At 44.2% G+C, this 21,866-nt stretch overlaps 7 protein-coding genes and 1 long non-coding RNA gene across 10 annotated transcripts; 5 read left to right on the plus strand and 3 right to left on the minus strand.

Moving 5' to 3' along the window:
- Positions 1-75: 75 nt before the first annotated feature.
- Positions 76-5,844, minus strand: LOC6613168 (interferon-related developmental regulator 1). Its single transcript, XM_002037613.2, has 5 exons — positions 5,023-5,844; positions 2,404-3,088; positions 2,098-2,341; positions 762-989; positions 76-695 (listed from the first exon to the last, which is right to left on the minus strand). The coding sequence occupies exons 1-5, from the start codon at positions 5,057-5,059 to the stop codon at positions 612-614; spliced, it is 1,278 nt and encodes a 425-aa protein (XP_002037649.1). The 5' UTR covers positions 5,060-5,844; the 3' UTR covers positions 76-611.
- LOC6613169 lies at positions 1,053-2,384 on the plus strand. Its single transcript, XM_002037614.2, has one exon. It carries the CDS (start codon positions 1,201-1,203, stop codon positions 2,053-2,055), a length of 855 nt encoding a protein of 284 aa, XP_002037650.1. The 5' UTR covers positions 1,053-1,200; the 3' UTR covers positions 2,056-2,384.
- A 368-nt stretch (positions 5,845-6,212) lies between the features above and the next one.
- Positions 6,213-8,484, plus strand: LOC6613170 (acyl-CoA-binding domain-containing protein 5). The gene is made up of 3 exons (XM_002037615.2): positions 6,213-6,580; positions 6,702-7,726; positions 8,109-8,484. Exon 2 carries the CDS (start codon positions 6,704-6,706, stop codon positions 7,676-7,678), a length of 975 nt encoding a protein of 324 aa, XP_002037651.1. The 5' UTR covers positions 6,213-6,580; positions 6,702-6,703; the 3' UTR covers positions 7,679-7,726; positions 8,109-8,484.
- LOC6613171 (peroxiredoxin-6) lies at positions 8,408-9,531 on the minus strand. Its single transcript, XM_002037616.2, has 3 exons — positions 9,161-9,531; positions 8,908-9,100; positions 8,408-8,704 (listed from the first exon to the last, which is right to left on the minus strand). The coding sequence occupies exons 1-3, from the start codon at positions 9,432-9,434 to the stop codon at positions 8,503-8,505; spliced, it is 669 nt and encodes a 222-aa protein (XP_002037652.1). The 5' UTR covers positions 9,435-9,531; the 3' UTR covers positions 8,408-8,502.
- A 176-nt stretch (positions 9,532-9,707) lies between these two features.
- Positions 9,708-10,323, plus strand: LOC6613172 (N-alpha-acetyltransferase 38, NatC auxiliary subunit). The gene has a single exon (XM_002037617.2). The coding sequence runs from the start codon at positions 9,886-9,888 to the stop codon at positions 10,249-10,251; it is 366 nt and encodes a 121-aa protein (XP_002037653.1). The 5' UTR covers positions 9,708-9,885; the 3' UTR covers positions 10,252-10,323.
- Positions 10,324-10,433: 110 nt separating this feature from the next.
- LOC6613173 (geranylgeranyl transferase type-2 subunit beta) lies at positions 10,434-12,052 on the plus strand. Its single transcript, XM_002037618.2, has 2 exons — positions 10,434-11,200; positions 11,394-12,052. Exons 1-2 carry the CDS (start codon positions 10,588-10,590, stop codon positions 11,819-11,821), a joined length of 1,041 nt encoding a protein of 346 aa, XP_002037654.1. The 5' UTR covers positions 10,434-10,587; the 3' UTR covers positions 11,822-12,052.
- Positions 12,049-16,470, minus strand: LOC6613174 (ectonucleoside triphosphate diphosphohydrolase 5). 3 transcript variants are annotated; one of them, XM_002037619.2, is made up of 4 exons: positions 16,252-16,469; positions 14,001-14,142; positions 12,691-13,820; positions 12,049-12,630 (listed from the first exon to the last, which is right to left on the minus strand). In XM_002037619.2, the coding sequence occupies exons 1-4, from the start codon at positions 16,279-16,281 to the stop codon at positions 12,538-12,540; spliced, it is 1,395 nt and encodes a 464-aa protein (XP_002037655.1). In that variant the 5' UTR covers positions 16,282-16,469; the 3' UTR covers positions 12,049-12,537. The 3 variants fall into 3 exon arrangements, with proteins under 3 accessions (XP_002037655.1, XP_032575162.1, XP_032575157.1); XM_032719271.1 differs by lacking the exon at positions 16,252-16,469 and adding an exon at positions 14,229-14,415; XM_032719266.1 differs by having other exon boundaries at positions 12,691-14,142; positions 16,252-16,470.
- A 702-nt stretch (positions 16,471-17,172) lies between these two features.
- Positions 17,173-21,828, plus strand: LOC116800219. The gene is made up of 3 exons (XR_004361204.1): positions 17,173-17,827; positions 20,884-21,076; positions 21,575-21,828. It is a non-coding gene; the product is annotated as an uncharacterized LOC116800219 (long non-coding RNA).
- The last annotated feature ends 38 nt before the right edge of the window (positions 21,829-21,866 follow it).

Raw genomic sequence — 21,866 nt, forward strand, 5'->3', positions numbered from 1 at the left:
TAAAAGTGTTTTTTAATGAGTGGTAAAATCTTGTTTACCATTGTTGTATCCCCACCAGTAAGAATGCATTTCAAGTAGTTTTCGTTTAAGCCTAAACTTTATTTTACACTTATTTACTACAAAATTTATGTATTCATACAGCTGCTTAGTATGCGTAATAAAAGCCATGTCAAGTTATGAATAACTTTTTTGCAGCATTAAAGCAGAATATGTTTTCCTACGCTTGTAATTTAAAAAGATCAACAACAAAAGAGGTTAACCCAAATCGCAAAGCAAAAATGCCAGTCGTAACAATCGCAGTGTTAATTTAAAATCACGAAGTATAAGCCAGCCATGCACTTAATGATAAACAACTACTGTGCGTGCACGCAATAAATATTTCATATTATTTAAACAATGGCTCCAACACGTGGTTAATAAACTAGAGAAATTTTGTAGATTACACTGTATTATCCTAAATTTAGACTTAGTTCTTCAGCTTTGGCGACGCTTTGCCTGGTTCAAGCTAAAATTAGAAACAATTCAACTAGTAAGTCCAGAGTTTTTGCTAACGGGGTTTGAGATGGTTGGTTTGGGTGTCTGTGGATGGGAGCAGTTGGTGGAGCACAGGCTTAAGTGACGACGGCCGATCGCTTGTCACGATTCTTTCCACGTGTTATGGAGCGTGCCTTGAATGCAGCAGCATTCACAAGGTGCTGCAAAAGCAACAAATAAATATATTAATATTTGAAGCCAATGTTACCACATTTCAATCAACTTACCCGCTCCAGCTTGGACGGCTTGACCTTGGCGTTGCCATTGATGCCTGTGTTCGTGGGTCGTGGGCCCAGCTGGAAAATGTCGCGGATGAACTCGTTCTCCTGCAGCTGCGAGGTCATCCCGGGACCCATGACAGTGCACATGGCCGAATACTGATGATGGATGGACCAGGAATCTAGTGTCAGCGACTCGGTACCGAAACGAATGCTAATCTCCGGGGAAATGTCCTCCTGCAACAAGATGAAAAAACTTTTAAATCAAACTAGGCTTCGAGCAATAGTTCTAATCTTATTTCGTACGATTTTGAAATGTATCACTATTAGTTTCTCTTTCAGCTCAACCAGACCAAATTTCTCGTTTAAAACACAGATAGAAAATTAATAAAAAAAAAAAAAGTTTTGGCCAACTAGCTTTGTAGATTTCTTATAACTTTTTATCAAGATGATGCTATCAACCTATCAGCACGACTATGTCCCGCCCAATGCCAAACGGTACGAGTTCCTAACGCGTCCCAGGGGTGCCGACGATCACAGTGGTCCGCAGGTGAAGGAGTGCGAGTGCGTCGACGAGTCCAAGATCGTGATTCCACCGAACGCGTCCAAAGACTGTGGCGGCGTCGAGTGGACCGGCATAGCGCCAATGGGAAAGCTGGTGGATCCGCGTATCATACCCACCCAGCTGACGCAGGACCAGGTGGACAAGATGGCCTTCTCGGCGGAGACGGATTGCTTTAAGCTGCAGCCAAACCGCTTTCTCAAGATCTTACGTACAGTCTACCCGGATCTGTATGAACGCCTGAAGGTCATGCCCAAGGAAGAGCTGAGCCGCAGGCTGGAGACCAACCGTATGAACACCACTTATCAGATTGATTACTGTGACATGAACGAGTACCCGGAGGGTATTTACGAGAGCCTAAAGACGGAGGACGAGTCCAAGAACGCCAGCAAGCTAATGAGCGAACGTGGGCCCTGCAACGAGTTCCGCTCGAACGTGATGAACGAACTGGAGCGGGAGGCGTCCGCTGGCTACGAGATTTCTAGCGACGAATGCCAAAAGAACTACAAGCCATTCAAGACCAGCTTCTCGGACTCTTCGCAGACCATTGAATCCGGCAGCAATTCGCACTGGAACTCTGCCCCAACCACATACCGGAAGGTGCCGACCTTCAGCGAGTACATGGACTCGATAAGTCGCAACGGCTGCGTCATCATGCGCAACAAGTTGCACGATCACTCCAAGTGCTTGGCCAAGTACTGCAAGCACGAGCTCAAGTTCACTTGCAATGACATGAAGTAATCGTCCGAATACTAGTGCATCTCGTGCAAATCTTCAACTCACCTCTAGGTATCGCAGCACATCACGGAAGGTGGCACGCTGGGCCTTGCGGTCGCGCTTGGCGCGGTACTTGTGCGAATCCGTGGCCAGCTGCTTGACGGCCTCCGACAACTCAGCGATGTCATCTTCCAGGAAATCCTCCTCGTGAGCACGGCCCGACTCCAGAATCAAAGCAATGGTCTCGCCAGCGGCCATGCGGACGTCCAAATGTGTAGATTGCAAAAGACCCAAGAACTTCTTAATAGACCTGCAAATTGTAGTTTAAAAAATTATAGCAATGGTTTGATGTGTGCAATTTCTTAAACTTACGGAAACATGTTTTGGCCAGTGGTCATCAGCGAAACAAAATCCCCCGAAGGTATAAGTGTTAGTAGAAGCCCCCAGGCGTTCAAAGCCTCCGCATGGAAAGTCCCAGCCTCGGCGGTGACGGATACCGGTGTCTTGTCATCGCCACGCAAATAACTGCCTGCGAAGATGGCCTCGAAGCCCTGCATCAAGTGTACCAACTCCCCAACATCCTCGCAGCCCAGGAAGCTCAACAATCCCACAGCTGTGCAGCACTTGGCACGGGCATCGAAGCCCACGGACTTGTCCTGAACGGTGTTCAACAGGAATTGATTCATCGCCTTGGAGATGCCCTCATCCCCGCCCATTTGGAGCACCAGCAGGGGCGCGAGTCTTGCGCCCCACACCTGCTCCTGGCCCTTGCCCCGACGGATGCTCTTCTCCACGAAGTCCATCAGGGTCATCTTGCGGTCCTCCACGAAGTCCGGCATGTAGCGGTGCATGAGCAGTTCGCAAATCGCTTGCAGGGCCTGCACACGTGTCTGGGCCGACTTCTCGGTGGCCTGTTCCAGGGCCTTCTCGAACTTCTCCTCTAAACGCTCATTGGCCAGCTCGTCGGTGGCCTCAGAGGATGCGACTTCGGACACATGTGAGTAAACGCTCACATTGTCAAAGGACTCGTCCTCAGAATTGGAGTCATTGGTGCGGCCTGAAAAAGAATTAATTTCGGTAATTAATAAGGCTTTTTTGTAGTTTAATGGAGTTGGTATTAGTAACAGAGGTATTTGGCGATAGTCAGCAAGTTTTTCAAGCATAGTTCATAAATATTTATTATGCTAATAGGTCGCATTAGCCTTTTTAAACAGCTATAGTTTTGAACAATATGCTTAATTGCACATTTTAGACATTCAACGAACCCATTGGAATGTAAGCTAAGCATTTTGCAAATGGAATCCCAGTGAATACCAATGTAATGATTATTATATTTTCAGAACCCCATTTGTATCCTTTTTAAATGGATGTTGGGACCATCCTCGTCCAAGTGCCAACATTTCCCCTCAGTGACTGTCAAACCAGCGGAAAAGAGGCATCAAGTTTTGTCATCTTCGAGCAGCTTTTCATTCAATTGCTTGTGTGCTCATTTAGATGGGGAAATGTATGTGTACTGAAATTAGAAATTCAATTACACGCTTTGCCACACAGCAATGACCTTCAAGACAAACAGCTCGGGAGCCGCCAATGTTGTGCAACAAGTTTTCTATCCATCTTTCGATGTTTCACTTTGTTTGCTGGCCAACTGCGACGAAGAAAACCCGTCGTAGAGCACAACTTTCATTGTGGCGATTTCCCAGTGCCTGTTTTCAGTTTTCTATTTGGGGCAAGGTAGTTTCCGCCTCGTTTTTTTTTTTTTTTTGCCTTTCACAAAAGCTGCGAGCGAACTACAAACACAAGAGCATGCGGTAACTGCGGGCTAGAAAAACGAATCAAAAGTAGTGGAAAACAGCTGGTTTTGCTTGAAAGTTGTTTGGATTAGATTCGGGCGAGTAAACCATCTGTGTTTTGAGAGCGACTAATGCATAACACAAAGTTGCATAAGTTTTTAGGTCACCGATGAGGTACTTAGATGCGAGGAAAGTTCCCCGAAGAGCCACAGCTTCCGGGTCTTTATTTTTAAACTTAATATTTGTGAATAATTGTATGATGAGCCTATAAAAACCCCTTCGGATTTTTAGTTATATAAATAACATAGGTGTAGCTTGAATAATAACTAAGCATAACAGAGCACTTAAATAGAATACATAATTTGATACGCCCCACGAAAACATACCCACTGATACCCTGCACTGAGGTATTTGGTTATAGGCGTGATTCTGATAAGCTGGCATTGAGCGTACACATATACATATATGTATAAGTCGAACAAGTATATTTATATTTACATACAGTTGCGCTCAACATAGAAACAACGCAGAAATTTAAAACCTTCTTTGGTGAAATGCAATTAATTAACTTTATATTATATAATTTGGAATTTTTTCCGAAATTACTGTGGTTTTATTGTTATTATTTCGAGCACAGCTGTATATATATATATATGTATACGATTGTGTATATATATTTAGTTAACCGCTGATTACTTGTTGTTGCGCAGCCAGCTGAGCGCGTGAAGCTTTTGGTGCCAGCACAGCAACAAAACGAAAATAATTATTTCATTTCGAGGGTATTGCCAAACAGGTTGTAGGCAGCGAAGCTTCCTTCGTTTGGAAGCCAACAAAATACACCAAACAGTGCACGGTACTCATTAGTCAGTGCATGACTAATGCAAAGGTCAAACGAAAAGCAGCTGTGAAAATTCACCTACACTGATCGGCTTTTTTGGGGATTTACTATTAAGTGTATTGTTCAAATGTGCGATCTAATTCGATTATTTTGTAAAAACCAAGAAAAATATTAGGTTAAGGTGGTAGTTAAACCCAAAAATGCACTAAAGGCAAAATAACTCATTTTCAGCCTATGAAGTCAATTGCTTCAGCTGGAAGTTCACAATCGTATCTTATAGATATTTTATACGCATTTGGATTCGTTCAACCTCGCATTTTCTTCCTGTGCACACCCATACACTCGCTTTTCTTTGTGACTCACCTCTGCCTGCTGCTGATTTCTTGTTGCGTCGCGGCATGTTGCTGTTGTTTTTGCGTCGTTCAGGTATTTTGCTGTTTGAACTCGAAGACGACGTTTTGGTTTCTATTGTTTGGCCTACTGTTTCAAACACAAAAAAAAAACAGATGCTTTGTAGCCGAGTGTCCTTTTCCTGTTCTGGGTCCTCCGAAGGTGGAGAACAGACGGTGAAGTCTACAACACGGCGGAAATGTCTACACTTTCGTTGCTTTGGCGGCAACTACTAAAACGCACGTGTTCGTTCCGATTTATTGATTTTGATGCTCTAGGTTAGGAAATTAAATTGCGTTCTTGAGCCGAGCCGTCAGTTTTTTAATCTTTGTCTTTCTAACTCGAAACGTTGCCGATCAGGACGCACCTATGCAAAAACTTTGGTGCTTCCAATTTTTGGCAATTCTACACGACTGTCTTTGCCGTTTGCAATTGTTCAACTCCGATCGCGATTCGTGCGGCCGTATCTTAAATATAGTCTGCTGATTCTGATGGCTCTGCTGCTTGGCGTTGATAATACAAAAATGTCGTACTCCCGTCGTCGTTGCAGCAAATTTCATGTTTAATTGCAATGCGTTCACTTTTCTCCGCGCTGGCAGACACTCCCACTCCGCCCTCGGTTCGCAGTTATTGTGAAATTTAATCGAATGCGCTGTCTTTCGATCTCTGGTGCTTCGATTTTGCTATTTCCGATTCGGCCAGTGACGGCGCTTCGAGGACTTTACGTTGGTAGCTTTCGGAAAGCTCTAAAAATAATGCAAATAATTAAGCACTTAATTCGATTGCTGATTTTTAGGAAATGAAAAAGTGAGTGACCATATGCGTAAACGGTGGAAAATACCATGTGCTCTGTGCTCATGCGATAGTTGACTTTCGATGGCTATTCTTTATAAATAAATTTAATTATAATTATTTATAATTAAATGTGGCTAATAATAAATAAAACTAAAAACTCTTATTCTAATAATGCATTGATAGATCCTATGCTTTTCCAGAAAATATACATTTATAATTTAATTTTTGGACAAATAAACTATTTATTTCATTGTTTAAACAGCGATATTCGCGCTCCCAAAAATGTCATCTCCACGCTGCACCTGTATCGATAAATTCGTTGCAGCCCTGCGCCACCCGCACACATGCACACCTACACACTCACACGTCCGCGCTCAGTGATTTGCAGAGAGAGTTTTCTGGTTTTTGTTTAGTTTTATTTGATTGCAACTCGATTGGAACGCCAGCGGCTGGCTCAGCACACAGCAATTCCACAGCGAGGTCGATAAGAACGGGGGCCAAACTAAGAAAAAGCTCCAGCCGACACGATTCGATTCGAAGCTCAGAAGATTGGACTTCAGAACTCGAACTTTGGCACCACAGCAGCGCATCCACGAACGTCGCACCCAAAAATTCATGAATGCCCAGCAGCGGATTGGGACTCGGATTCGGAATCGGAATCAATAGTGAACGACAACAACGAAAGGGGGAGCCGAAAGTGGGGTTTGCAACACCGCGGATTGCACACAATAATTAGGTAATTTGTAAGCGACGTTCACCTGGACAAGGTGAACTTGGCACCGCCTCTATATGGCAGCCATCGTACCTGTGTATCTTATCGATCGAGTGCCCTGGCTAATCGCGGGATAATCTTGCAGGTATGGCGGCGATTGAGGAGCGTTTCCAGGCGGCTGTTAATGTGATAAAGGGCCTGCCCAAAAATGGCCCCTACCAGCCCAGCACCAGCATGATGCTCAAGTTCTACGGGCTGTTCAAACAGGCCACCGAGGGTAGACCAGATGTGGACAAGAAGCCCGGCTTCTGGGACATCGTGGGCAAGGCCAAGTGGCAGGCATGGAACGACAACCGTCACCTGACCAAGGAGGAGGCCATGCAGCGGTACGTGGAGAGCCTGCAGGAGATCATCGAGACCATGTCGTTCACGGAGAACGTGCAGAACTTTGTGGGCAGCCTCGATAATCTGGGAAACATCAGCCTGGACGAACTGGAGCTGGTCTCGCCCGGCATGAAGGAGCTAGCCGAGTCGCATCCCAACTCGCCGTTCCACTCGCGCACCAACAGTCCCCAGCACGGCTCCAGTTGCAATGGCGAGTCGGAGCCGGAGGCTCAGGCCACCAGCACCGCACCGCTGGCCGCGTCCGAAACGATAAAGGAGAATGGCCACAGTTCGCCGCCACTGACCAATGGCTATGGACCTAAGCCAACCGCAAGCTACACACAAAACGACAAGCACAACTTTACGAGCAACAGCAGCGTGGCCATCGTGGAGCCCTCGGACGATGAGTACGACGATCCCTACGATCTCAGCCACGAGCTGACCCAGGCGATTGCCCAGAACACGGATCTGCTGCGCCAAATCCAGGCGGCCATCACGCGGATGAACAGCGATGTGGGTGCAGTGCAGCAGCGCGTTCGCAACCTGGAGCAGTCGCTCAACGAACTGCGCAGCGGTCAAAAGGTAGCGAAGGGAACGGTGGCGCACCCACGATCACTGCCCGCCTGGTGGCCCTTCAGGAACATCTCCCCGCTCTGGTTTGCCGTCCTCATCCTGTGGCCTTTCCTGGTGAGGCGGTTCGCGCGGATGCTCCAGTCCACTCCGCAGCGCAGGCACTGACGCAGGAAAGCTATACTTGCGGAGGGCGGAACATGTGGTAGTTAAATTGTAAGTACAAAGCAACTAGACAAAGGCATACGTTATCATTCCCGCTTGAAATCGAGTTGCTTGTTTATATTTGTTGGGTATTCCCGCAGTCAAGAGAATTCAAGAGCATGGGGAACCTGTTTCGTAGCGAAAGCTTTTACATCATACATTATTTTGTTCATATTTGCATTTCATTAACATAAAGATCTCTATGCAAACTCAGATGGTGGAATATCTTTGAGTATTTGGGCAAGGGAAAGTGCTCAAGCATCCGCTGTTTAAACTAATTATCAGTAATACGTCTGTTTTCAATCAATTGTTTAAATGAATGGTCACTATCACAAGTAACCATATACTGTTTGTATCGCCAAAGTTAATCGTATGTAACCTTCTTCCTTTCCAGTTATCTTCGGTTACGGGCACGAGCTTGGTCTTTAGCTTTCTTCTGTCCTAGAAAGCGCTTCAGTTATTGTACAGAGTTGGCCTTATTTATACCTTACCCCATGGTTATCCAGTTGCAATATCTTTACCCCCTTTTGTACAAGTCTATATGTATATTGTATGTATATTTATTTCGTACACACAAATCGCGACCTTTGTGTCACATTCCCCATCTGATTTAGTTTGTAAGTCGAATGTTTTGGCACTTTTGTCCAGCAGAAGGCGAGTTTTAGCAACCTGAAAGCGCCGATCTACTGAAAATACGGTTGTAAGCGTATACTTTATTGTGCATTATTTGTTGTTAATTATAATTTTTTTAATAAAGCAAAAAAGTGAGAGCGCTCGCTTGTCATCCTTTAGGGCTGTGGAGTGATCCGCAGGTAACTCTTTCCGGAGGGCAGTTCAATGGTTTCGATGCCATCAGGAAAGAGCTTAGGAACATCTTCGGCTTTGACGGTGGGCAAGACCATGCACTTGCCGCCCTGTTTCCAATCTGCCGGCGTGGCCACGCTCTTCGTTTGGGTCAACTGGAGCGAGTCGATCACTCGAAGGATTTCACTGCAAGGGGATAAAGTAATTTGTCCGATTTATCGACGTTGAAATCGTTCCTATTTAACTTTCATCGTAATATTCAAGGTTAGTACTTAGTTTTCAGCAATAATACTTCATTAAATAATTATCTGCTAATGCGATTAAGTGCACGATTGCTTGCTAAAGAGCATTACAGCTTTATAGATAGTGATGCATGCTAGAGTACCCACTCGAAGTTGCGCCCAGTGGTGGCAGGATACAGGATGGACAGGCGAAGCTTCTTCTTGTCGTCCACCACGAAAACGGCGCGACAAGTGAGGGGAATGCCCTCAGCATTGATCTCGTCCTTGTCCAGCATATTAAACTTGAGCGCCAGTTCCCTCTTGTCGTCCGCAATGATGGGATAGTTAAAGGAGCTCAGCTCTGCGAATGGAAACACCAATTAGAAGCGATTCCTGCCCAGAAATCAGTGACCAAACCCACTGCCAAAGCTCTTGATGTCCTCGATCCAGCCCTTGTGCGACTCCACGTTGTCGCAGGATAGGGCAATTGGCTTGACTCCACGCCTTTGGAATTCCGGAACCAATGCCGCCACCCGCGCCAATTCCGTGGTGCAAACCGGCGTGTAATCCGCCGGATGGGAGAACAGAATGGCACAGCTGTCCTGCATCCAGTCGTAGAAATCGATATGTCCCTCGCTGGTGTCAGCCGTAAAGTTTGGGAACTGATCGCCAATGTTTAAAGACTTTCCGGACATGGTGGATATTTGAAAAAATCAAGATACGAATTTCAAGCTTTTTGGATAAATAAGAAACAAAATTTGCCGCAAAATGCAAATCAGCTGACTGGCCTAGGGTGCCCGTTACTTTTATTAGCTCAGCAACCAGGGATGCAAATATAAAAAGAACTAGTTCTCGTAGATGAAGATGTTAAAAAGAAGGCTGCTGGTGTGCATTTAATTTGCAATCATTTCCTTTAAGAGTTTTAAATCTAACGTATTTTCCTTGACCCAAGCAAACGAGTGTTTCATATATTTTTGAATTTATGAGCTTAAAAAGTGAGCCAGTGAACCGAACCACTTACACTTGCTTGCATCCCTGTCCATTACACACATACACACTTTATCACACATACGCGAAGTGTAAACACAAGAAAAGCTGAGAATTTCTTGCATTTATTTGTTTGAATCGCGCTAAGTGGACACAACCATGACAGACCTCAGCATCAGTGGCCAGCAGGTGCTGCCCCCGCCCGCATGCACACCACCGGAACCCTTCCGCATCACAACGAACGCCCCGCACCAGATGAACGATGCCAGTTTGACGCCAGGACGCAGGAAGCTCCAGAAGTGGCTGGGTCGAGTCCTGCGCATCGTGATCACGGACGGACGCGTGCTGGTGGGATTCTTCAACTGCACGGATCGGGACGCCAACATAGTGCTCTCCATGTGCGCCGAGTACTTGGTGGAGGGCCAGGAGCCGCGGCTGCTGGGCAACGTCATGGTTCCCGGCCAGCACATAGTCTCCCTAAGCATCGACGAGCCGGATTCGCAGTCCAGCCTGCTGGTGCAATAGTGCTCTTCATAATGCTCTACAATATGTGTTTTCAATAAAATAAACTGGCATGGGCCGCTATTTTAAATCGAAGTTTGTTTAGATTTCACTTCATTTTTGTGTGGTCACAGCAATCCCCTTCCACTACACCCCTGCGTTGATCAGCTGTTTGATAAGCCCCACTGTCGCGTTGCCAACCATCGCGCAGATGAATCAGCTGGGCTCGATTGGATTCGTTGGGTTATTTGTTTGCTCGCAGCACTATTCCTGCCAATTAATTGAGTTAATCAAGCGAAACAGCGCGCCGAAGAGGATCTGCCTGCCACCCGATACTCATTCAATTGAGCCCAATCAGCGATGGACTTCACGACCTTCGTAAAGCCCTCAAATGGCGGAGGCGACGGCGGTGATGGCGATGCGGATGGCGGCGGCCAGAAGCTGCAGTTCTGGAAGCATGTGGAGTACATCGAGAACCATGGGAAGCAGGAGGACGACTACGAGTACTGCATGACCGAGTTCCTGCGCATGTCGGGCATCTATTGGGGCACCACTGCCCTGGACATTATGGGCCAGCTGGAGCGACTGGAGCGCAAGTCCATCATTGAGTTTGTGAAGCGTTGTCAGTGCCCGAACACGGGCGGATTCGCACCCTGCGAGGGCCACGATCCTCACCTGCTGTACACCCTGTCGGCCATCCAGATCCTCTGCACCTACGACGCTCTCGAGGAGATTGACCGCGAGGCGGTGGTGCGTTTCGTGGTCGGACTGCAGCAGCCTGACGGCAGCTTCTTCGGCGACAAGTGGGGCGAGGTGGACACCAGGTTCAGCTTCTGTGCGGTGGCCTCCCTAACGCTGCTCGGCCGCATGGAGGAGACCATCGACGTGGAGAAGGCGGTCAAGTTCGTGCTCTCGTGCTGCAACCAGACGGACGGGGGATTCGGTTCCAAGCCGGGCGCCGAGTCGCATGCGGGTGAGTCACCACATCGCCTGTCATGCTGCTAAAGCACTTCCCACCCTCATAGTCAATATCATTTCAATTTACACATATTAATCTTCTAGAAGCAAAAAGTATAATAGAAAAAATAGCCAGCAAAGTGTTCTACTTCTTGCATCATGAAGCTGGTGCTTATAAACTCGTAGTTTAACCTACTTTTAATCCGCAGGACTCATCTACTGCTGCGTCGGCTTCTTTTCGCTGACCCATCGGATGCACCTGCTCGACGTGGACAAACTGGGCTGGTGGCTCTGCGAGCGGCAGCTGCCCTCCGGTGGGCTAAATGGACGGCCCGAGAAGCTGCCGGATGTGTGCTACTCGTGGTGGGTGCTCGCCTCGCTCACCATCATGGGTCGCCTGCACTGGATCAGCTCGGAGAAGCTGCAGCAGTTCATACTGTCGTGCCAGGACACGGAGACCGGTGGCTTCTCGGACAGAACCGGCAACATGCCCGACATATTCCACACGCTCTTCGGCATCGGCGGCCTGTCGCTGCTGGGACATTCCGGCCTGAAGGCCATCAACCCAACGCTCTGCATGCCGCAGTACATTATCGACCGGCTGGGCATCAAGCCGCAGCGTTTGCCGAGGCCTTAAGGGGATTCATCGAGTCCACATGCAGCCAGTGTGTAGCCAATGTGTAGCCAATGTGTAGCAGCAGACCTCTGACGTATTTCCACGCTAGCCTCTCTTAGTTTTATTTGTAAAAAGACCAAAATTCCATCGCAGGAACACACTTTACTCCTTTTCTTCGTTGTGCATTTACACAATTATTAATATACTTTGTATAGCGAACGAAACTCAGCAATAAACAAATATTATAATTTACTTCAGATCAGTTAACATTTGATTTATTTGCAAAAATAACTAAACTAACATTTGCATGTGTGAAAAACCAAGTGAAATGTTTGGGCTAGTAGTCTAGGTCGTTATACATATCAATGTGTAAATTTATGTACATGAGGACACGATACGGGTGTAGGGACTAATTAGTTAAGAAGTTGGCAAAAAACTACACTACGAATATGGCGAATCACACGAAATTGGAATTACAAACTAAACGCTAAGTGTAGTCACCGTGTATGGGTTAGCTCAATTAGAGGCAATTGAAACGAATCTTGCAGAGCACAAACAAATATTAATCGACCACATATACATATGTTGTGGGCAATGTCCGAGTGTTTCTGGGTGTGTGTGTGTGTGGTGTGTGCGGTGTGTTGTGATTCGATGCACGTCTAAGGCACTCTATAAACAATTTCAGCTAACAATCCGTTTAAAATGTATGTCTTCAACTACGGACTAATGGAGGAGCATTAGGAATTACTGAATTTCTCGTCGCTAGTCAAAACGTTGTATGCACAGCCGAGGGCCCAGGAGATTTCGTGACCATCTATCTTCTTGTAAAGCTGCCAAATTAAATCAAGTTACTAGAGAGCTCAATTTGAGTTAAGTGCGCCAGGTCTCACCTTAATCTTCTTGCCATCGTTGAGGCCAAATCCTTCGCGCAACAGCGTTGAGATGAAGGTAAGGTCGAAGCACATGAAGGGCTGCTCATCGTTGGGAATGGCGCAGATCTCCTGGGCCTTCTTGCGATAAGCTTCCACCGTGGTTTCGCCGCCGGCCAGTGGATCCACCAGACCCGACTCGATGGCCCGCTCAAAGTAGTAACTGAACGCGGCCACCGCGTGCTGCTTGAGTGTGAAGGGCTTGGGCTTGACCAGCGGCATCACCTTGCTCTTGACCAGATCCAGGCAGGCATCGAAGTCCACGATGGGCTGCTCGGCACTGGACTTGCCGTTCTCCTTGCCGCTGACCTTGTACTGCACATTGCCGTATGTCCACGTGCGATTGGCGATTATGGGATTCACGCAGACGCTCTCCAGCACCGAATCCTCCTTCTTGTAGCCATGCGTGAAGACAGCATGACGTGCGGCCATCAGACCCAGTCCCAGATAGCTGTGCGTGAAGACGTTGATCTTCTTGCTGGAGGTCACCACCTCGTGCATGTACTTATCGTACACGGGCACCTGGTCCGGATCCGTTGGCGAGAAAGTAACCTGCGTGCTACCGCCGCCCAAGTCCAAGGCAGCTGCCTGGTTCGTCTTGGACAGGCGGCCCAGCAGGAAGTTCACGGTAAACCAGCTGAAGATGCCCTCGTCCGTGCCGTCCATGATCTCCACGGCATCCATATCCACACTAAACTCGGACTTGGCGAAGAGATCTCGGACGGCATTCAGAATGTTTTCCGCCTTGCTGGCGGGCAGGAGTCTCAGGCCGGCGGTCGCTTTCAGAACCAGCGGTGTGGAAGACCAGTGCTCCTTGGGTATGAAGGCTCGGGCCTCGTCCAGCAGCAGTTTGATGGAGTGGGCACCCTCGGCGGGATTATCCGCGAAGGAGCTCAGACCCGGCTTGCGCTCCCTGAACAGCTCCTCGTACAGCACCAGCTTGTTGTCGATGAAGCTGCGATTGAACTTGTAGGCCAGCACACGGCTGCCCGTCGATCCGGCATCGATGATGGCCGCATACTGCACCTTGCTGTAGCCAAACTTGGAGGCCAGACGGGCCAGATACGGACTGGCGTTCTCGGAGACGAAGCCTGCATCATTATCAGTCGTTGGTTTGTTGGCGATGGGTTTTTTAGTGACAACACGGCGAACGGGTGGCGCAAAATGGGGTTCCACGTGGGCGTAGGGCACGGTAACAGTGGGAAAATCAGAGGTTTTGGTTAGTACAACTTTGGGAACTTCGTCTTTCACATTATACAAATGGTACACACCGAAGACAAAGAGCAGGAGGATGACGGAGATGATCAGGCACAGGAAGGAGATCTTGAGGCCGCTGGGCCCGCGGCTTCCACCGCTGCTGGCATTTGGCGATCCACTGCTTTTCCGCCGCGGTGGCTTCTCATCCGTGGCCAGCTGAAAAGGCGGAAGACAAATTAGTTTTTTGACCGACTACTGATGGTTTATTGATGGTTTTTCTTGGCCAAGTTCTTCGGGTCTACCAGCTTATATTCGTATTTCATGGCTCGTTCCGTTGCCTCTGCTGGCTCCACATTTATGCATGGCCGGTTTCTTGGTCGGAACACATTTCAGTTGTTTGCTGCTCAAATATTAACACGCTGGCTGTTTGCTATCTCTGCCAATGTCAATGATATTCATTTCTTCTCTTTTTTTCGGTCTATTACGGGCTTTATCGTTAACTTGTGCCAGGGCTGCAGCGTCCGTGGCTCATCGATAACGTTAACCAGGGCTACGGCGCACTTTTGGCAACGGTAATTCAGGGCAGTTGGCAGAAAGAAAACCGTTACTTAGTACAAATTAATTTTTAAATCGAATTATTTGGATATTTTCACGATTAGTTTAATAAGTAATAAAATATTAAATATTTCTTCCTAACGTTTCACTGATTTATATTGGTTGTTATTCAAACAGTAGATTGTCACTAAAAATAGTAAAAATGTGGTTCTATGGGTTAGCTATGGCTATTATTAATTTTATCAAAATGTAAAGTCATGCCAAATTACACATTTTAGCTGTGAAGACGCACACCAGTGTCCATTTGACTAGAATTTTATCGCGTAGCCTTCTGGGCGATATGACAGTGATAAGACGCAATCAGTTTTCGGGGGCGACTGGCGTGTCTGGGCACCACTGGCAACAATCATATATAAGTGGGGCAGGCCACGAAGCGATCTTTTAGCTAGATTAAATATTAAAGTTCCCAAACAAACCTGATGAAATTCCCATTGTTTAAACAAATGTTCCGCTGTTGGTAAGCGACTGATGCAAAAAAAATAGTTAAAGCCAATGAAAAGTAGTCAAACAAACCAACATAGCGAGTATATATAATTAAGCAGTAATGGAGTTGACAGGGAGATGGAATACACATACTACTTCCAAGTAATTACACTGATGGCATAAGTGAAACTCATTAAACATTCAGGGTGTGAACTTATCGCATATGTTTCCGGGCGCACGCTACTGCAATCAATAAATCTACTGATAAAAGGCGACGTGGGCGCCTTTTGTGCCGATCCACAGTGACTAAGAAGCATGGTCCCATAGCAAAGTGCATATTTATAATGGGGAATGCTTTAATCGGTTCTATTTCAATGCCGAGCAATATTTTGCGTCAGCTGAAAAGTAAATCTTAAATCCTAAAGAACCCTAATTGATAAATGTAGCTTGAAATATATATAGGAAAGACAAAATGTATTAAAGATACAAGCATTGAATGCTGGTAGAAGGGCGCTATCTTGAAAATGCTGATAAGATGTCGTGAAAACAACAAATATCTAGTTGGATACAAAAGTATCTAGTATATAGTACCGAGTACACGTAGATAAACGAGGGTTAAGGCCACGTTAGCAGCCAGGCACTTTCTGCACTCACTTGCAACCGGTTCCGGTTTGCTCGCATCCTGTTCTCCACCCACATGCGATGCAAATCAGACGAAACTATGCGATCCAATCGCCCCCGAAATGGGCCACTCTATGTGTACCTGTGATCTTTGGGTTCCGCTGCGAGAAAGCGATTGAAAAAGTTGTCTAGCGAGATTCGGTCAAAACGGCTGCCAACTGAATTGTTGGCCTTTTCTATGCTTTTTTTTATCAGTCCCCCTAATGACCTTGCAAATGAGAAAGTTGCTGTTGACTGGTCACCCTAATGCAAATACAAAAATATTTCAAAATAAACCGGCCGGCATTAAGATGGTGATAGAAAACTCACAAGTCATCTATTTCGTAACTAAAATCCGAATTTGCATAATTGTTTACAAAAGCGTGCTTAGCGGCCATTTCGTATCTATATTTAAATGTCTTGTAAACACACAATTTGAGATGCAAATTGGCACAATCGAATAGAATAGAACTTGAAACGATTATTATGCGAGTAACTTGATGTTTTTTACTTCCGCGTCAAAAGAGCAACAATTTAAAGAATTCGCATGTGTGCGTGTGTGTGTGAGAGCGCCATTAAATTGGCATTAAATGTGTGCTGTGATTGCCCTTTTAACCTTTTCCTTACTTTTCTCTTTCGCACATCGGTGTTCGTCATTCTGTCGTCGTTACTTTGCACTTAAATTATGTAAATACGCGAGCGTTTGTTTATTTCCGATCGATTGCTGCCGATCGCCGAGCGGAACGCACTAATGTCGATCTAATCTAATGATGGGCGCGCCCGCCGAATGATAAACTCTGATCAGCAAGCCAACGCGCACGGAATGGCGTCTTGAAATCAACTAAAAACATTTATTTACCACCTCCTCACTTATATGCTGCAGCCCTATCAGCTGTTCGCAGCGGCGCGCGCTATCAGATCATACGGTCACACTTCGGGGCGGCAGGGATGCCAAAAAATTATGTGGTTAACATAGACATATTTAAAATTGTGAAATTATACGATTGTGATAAATTTATCAAACGGCATTCTGATAAAAGGTGCAGAAATCCAGTGCATTGTACCATAATTTTCATATAAGAGATAATTCGTTGGGCCTGAATCCGCATTTTAAATCAATTTAATCATAGATTATTTAGTAGATTCCTTATCTTTATTTTGTACGGACATGAAAAAATATGGCAATAGCAATTATGTGCAAATTAGATAAATGGACAAACTAGTTATGATAGATTTGATATTAAATTAAAATGCTTGCCCGTTCCGAAATTTGGTTTTCTGGATTGTGATAAGAAGCTAGTGTTGAAAGGCTACCCAATAACTGCAATTGAATTTTTAAAAACGCTCGGAGAAACAAATTGATAGATAAAAGTCAGATCGCTAGACACGCCGGTTCCAAAAATCATTCATTTAACAGATAATAAGTAGGAGAAAATCTAAGTTTTTAGCAAATATGCAGTACCGACATTTACCAGCACTGGACCTATCGCCGCACAGCTGATCGCCCGCCAATCAGCTGGGCGATAGTTGCTGTATCGATAGCCGACCCATCGATAACGATATGTGTATTTTCCTGCTCTCTCTGCACCAACACAAAACACGCAACTAAATTTCGGTTAAAAACCCCAGCTAAAAACAATGTAATCGAAACGGAATCATATAAAGTGATTAAATGGCCAACGCGGCGGCGCCGAAATGCGAGCGCAGTGCATTTTCCGGATAAAATCGCGTTTTCGGGGAAACTTACACAAACATTTTTTTTCGTAAGCGCTCTCATGTTGTCTCTTTCGCACAGCAGAATTACTAGTTGCTGTGTGTGTGCGTGCGTGCGTTTGTGTGTGCCGTATGCCGTATGCCAGTGTGTGCGTGCGTGATTGTGTGTGTGAGTGACTTTGACTGCAGTTCGCGTACGTTTTTTATTAATACACCACATAACAACAATCACAACAACAAACAGTAATGGAAACTAAACATATTTAATGCGCGGAGACCAGAAATCGTCTGAAACGGCAAGGCTTTATCACCATCGCCACCACCACCAACAGCACAGCAACAACAACAAATTACTACAGCATGTATGCTAGTGTGCGTAAACGTATTTGTGTTAAATAATGTTTAAACTGGCATTTCTGATTTCGCACACAAAACAATATTAAGTTGAAGTCACCAGCAGAGAGGAGCAATTGGAGTAATCGAAAAAGAGGTAAGTGCAAAAAGCAGACAATTGTTATAAACAAAATGTGTCAAAAGTTCGTCATGTCGCGCGCTCTTCCTCTCTTTTTTGCTCGCTCTCCCTCTCTCTCCGCTCTGTCCTTCTCTCTCCCGCCACGCCGAAAAGAAATTAATTTTGATATTTTTTCCCTGCTTTTTTGTTGCACTCTCTTGCTCTCGCAAACTTTTAATTTTAATTTGCTATGCGCAGCGAATTCGCGCGCAAAGGCAACAAAAAAAGAGGCAGCAGCAACAACAATAATGGCAAAGTAATAAACGTCAAAATGCCAGACGGACAATTCCTCTCTCATGCGCTCTCTCCGTCGCTGTGTGCGTGCGTGTGTGTGTGTTTGGGTTTGCTAGCTTTTTGTTTTTATCAATTATTTAGGTGTTTGCCTTAAAAAGAATAGCTGAAACGCAGAAAAATGCCAATACATGTATACTCCAAGTAAAAAATGGGTGAAAGGACACTTAACAAGGAGAATGCGAATGATATAAAGAGGATGTGGAGAGAGAGAGTCACACGCACACACACCTCAAGCAATTCTGATAAGAACAATTGTTATTTGTTTGAAAGCCGACATTCCAATAGTCCACGTCCGTTCGCACAGCCATTGAATAAAAACCTGACAAACTTAAATACTATTGTGTTTGTAAGCTAACCCAGAGGTTCTTCGCCAACTGATGAAATAAATATGCCCAATGTCGTCAGAATAAAGCGAAAATGCCATATCGGATTTCTCTTAATGTTAACATTGATTACTCCATTTTCTACTCTCTAAACAATGTATTGTGAAGTTTAAAACCTATATGATTCTATGTTTATATTGATAATATTGTTTTTATACTTTGAATTAGAAATATGACTTTAATCACGTACACAACTAGCCATGTATGCAAGTACTTACATATGTATGTTAAAAGAAGACAACGAAGAAAATGAGATTGCGTTCTTCCTAAGAAATGACAACATAAGTTTTCACGAAATGTGAAAATTCTAAAGCATTTTCCTAAACAAACAGTTTAATAGAAGAGTCTTCAATGAAAAAATAACTTATTTAATGAACTCCTCTGTTAAAAGTTGGTAGGTCAAGGCATTTTCAATTTTTTCTGTTAAATGATCCAAATAATTCTACGATGTAATGTTTGCTATAACATCTCCAGTCTCTCTTTCATTTGCTTTTGTTATTAATATGAAGAGTCGACGTCATTAAAATTGATTCATGGAGTCGAATTACCAAACAAAAGGTATTTACCAACAAAGAAAGAAGAAGAAATAGCCGAGGAGAGCATTTTGTCTTTTGTTATTTGCACGGTTTAGAATTCAAATTCCAATAAGCATTCCTCTTTTTCCTCTCTCTCTCTCTCTCAAGAAATTCATTCAGTTTTCGTTACAATTTGATTAAATGTTTAACTATAATTTGCATAATCAATTAACAACAAAATTAAAGACGATCTTTGGCACTGTTAGGTCTACATTGCGCTAACATTAATGTTAGCTGTCTGCTCGCACTGACAGTCGGCAAAATGTTTGAGATAGCGGTTCGATGGCGTTTGACGGCTCTCTCAGTACGAGTTCGAGTTGCATGCGGTTGAAGGCGAGCGAATCGTCGAATAATAACGGTAAAGATGTAGTACTTTTTGGATTTCGCAGCCGGTCGAACACGAAAATCGGCGCCGTCGTCGCGCCGTGTAAAAAATGTGAGCGAAAACAGCAAAATAAATTTGTAAAAAATATAGAAAATACAAATCGCGCCGCCCAACCGAATATCTGCAATCGAATTTCAATGAAAGTGCTTGCCATCTGAAATATATTCATTTCAAAGAAGTGTGTGTGTGTGCAATCCATGTTTTTTCTGTGTGCAAAGTTCAAAGGCAAAAGCAAAAAGAAAAGGCAATAGCAAGTAGCTAAGGCAAAGGCAAAAGCAAAATCAAATCTAAATCAATGTAATCTAAATCAAATGTTATTCGAAAACGTAAGTTCAAAGAAGTGAAGAGTGTAAATTCTTAAACGAAACGAAGCACATGTGCCACCGTCCCCCTTTCCAACCCATCCCTCCCATCGCTTTGTCTCGCTCGCTTGCTCGCTAGCTCGGAGGCGAAATTTCCTACGCATATCAAATGGAAATCAACAGATCAAATACAAATACAACAACAAATTTGTTTTCGCAAACATCGAGAACAACAAAAAACAGCTCGAAAACGGAACAGAAGAGACTTCAAGCAGAAGAGAGCCCGAAAAAAGTGAAATGCGCATTTTTTATTGTCAATTTTTCAAACGGCACACTTGGACCTGGACCGTGTGATTTTCTTGCTCTCTCACTCGCTCTCGATCGCACTCACTCACTCTGTCGCTCTCTTTGCTTTGCTAACGGAACTGCCGTCTTCTTCTTCACCTTCTTATTCGTTGTTGTTGTTAGGCAAAAGCAACGCCAAAATGGAAAGGAAAATTTTTGTTGTTGCGGTGCGTTGCCCTTTGCTTGTGCGCTCTTCGAATATAATCAACAACAACAACAACTAATGAATGAATGAATGTGGTAGCCGAAGTAGCAACTTCAAAAACGAAGCAGAGCAGATACATTGCGATAATTTTCTCGCTCATCTGGCGTCTTTATGACATTATATACGCTACATTTTGATTTTATATTTAACACCTGCTGCTCTTCCATCAACGTTTGTATGTGCATATGAGATAAGTGCATCAGAATGTGTACGTGAGTGTGTGTGTGCTGCAATTGCGATCAACAGCTGTTGCAGGGAGAGCAAAAGAGAGGGAGAAAGAAGAGTGAATATCTGTGCGGATGAATGTGTGTGTCCTTGCTTTTGGTTTTCTTTTGTGGCATTTTGTTGTTGCAGCTGGAAGAATGTTTCCCGTAAAGGGGTTTTTTTTGAAGATTCCAATCTGCCATCGAAACCAAATCTAAAATTAACATTCTAGGTTAAATAAATCCATTAACAAAACAACATGGCCAACCGATTGACACATTTTAAAAGTATATCGTTATAGTACTGATAATAGAACTTAAAGAACTACTTTCATATTTACAGCCAACGTTATCATTAAAATTCGCCTCAAATACAAGCAATAATACATTATATAAATAAAACCCGAAAGAAAAAAGTTCAACTTCTAGTAAAGAAAGCAAACAAAGTTTAGAAACACTTGCATTAACGAAATCGTAGCCATTAGCTTTAACAAAGTCGCGTAAAAATTTTGAGCAGAACTTAGCAAGCCTATAAAGTACGCCTTCCAATAGTTATTATATATACACGCATTATATATATATGCATATACACAGCCATAGCACTTACATACATACATATATACATATACAACATCGGTCGAAGGGAATTATAAAATGTGAAACCCACACGGGAAGCGAATGAACGATACGGAATCGTGGAAAAAGTGCGTTATATGCTAACGGTGCAATCAAATCTTAATGTAGCCAAGCGATACTAACATATATAGCACATAATACATAGATATATATTTCTTACATCCATCAAGTAAATCAACAATTTTTACAATCCGCAAACTTAAGCAGCTTCAAAATCAACCAACGCAATTACTTTAAGAGATTTACTTTATCGGTAAATGGACAAGCATAAAGAAAACATACGAATATTGGAGAAAAACAAAAAATCAAGTGCAAATAGCAACAAGTTATTCTAAATATTATAATGAGAATTATACGAAATTTCTAATATTTAACTTAAATTATCCTATTATTCATAGGTCTAAGTAATGAATAATAGATTTTATATATGCGCCCCAAGTGCTTAATTAACAACAACATCAACAACTACAGCAACAACACCACACAACCAAATCAAGATTAAAAATAATAAAAACTATGTAGAGCAACAACAACCTCAACAAACAGCGAATCGAGCAATATTATCAATAATAACTCTGTACATTGTTAAACGTTAAAAATTGAAATTCAAACAACGCTAACAACCTGCCAGTATCAACAACAAATAAAACAACAACTAATGCGGTGCCCAGGGTCCATCGCCCACTTAAG

The sequence above is a fragment of the Drosophila sechellia genome, chromosome 2L, assembly GCF_004382195.2.
Source record: "Drosophila sechellia strain sech25 chromosome 2L, ASM438219v1, whole genome shotgun sequence".
NCBI lineage: Eukaryota > Metazoa > Arthropoda > Insecta > Diptera > Drosophilidae > Drosophila > Drosophila sechellia.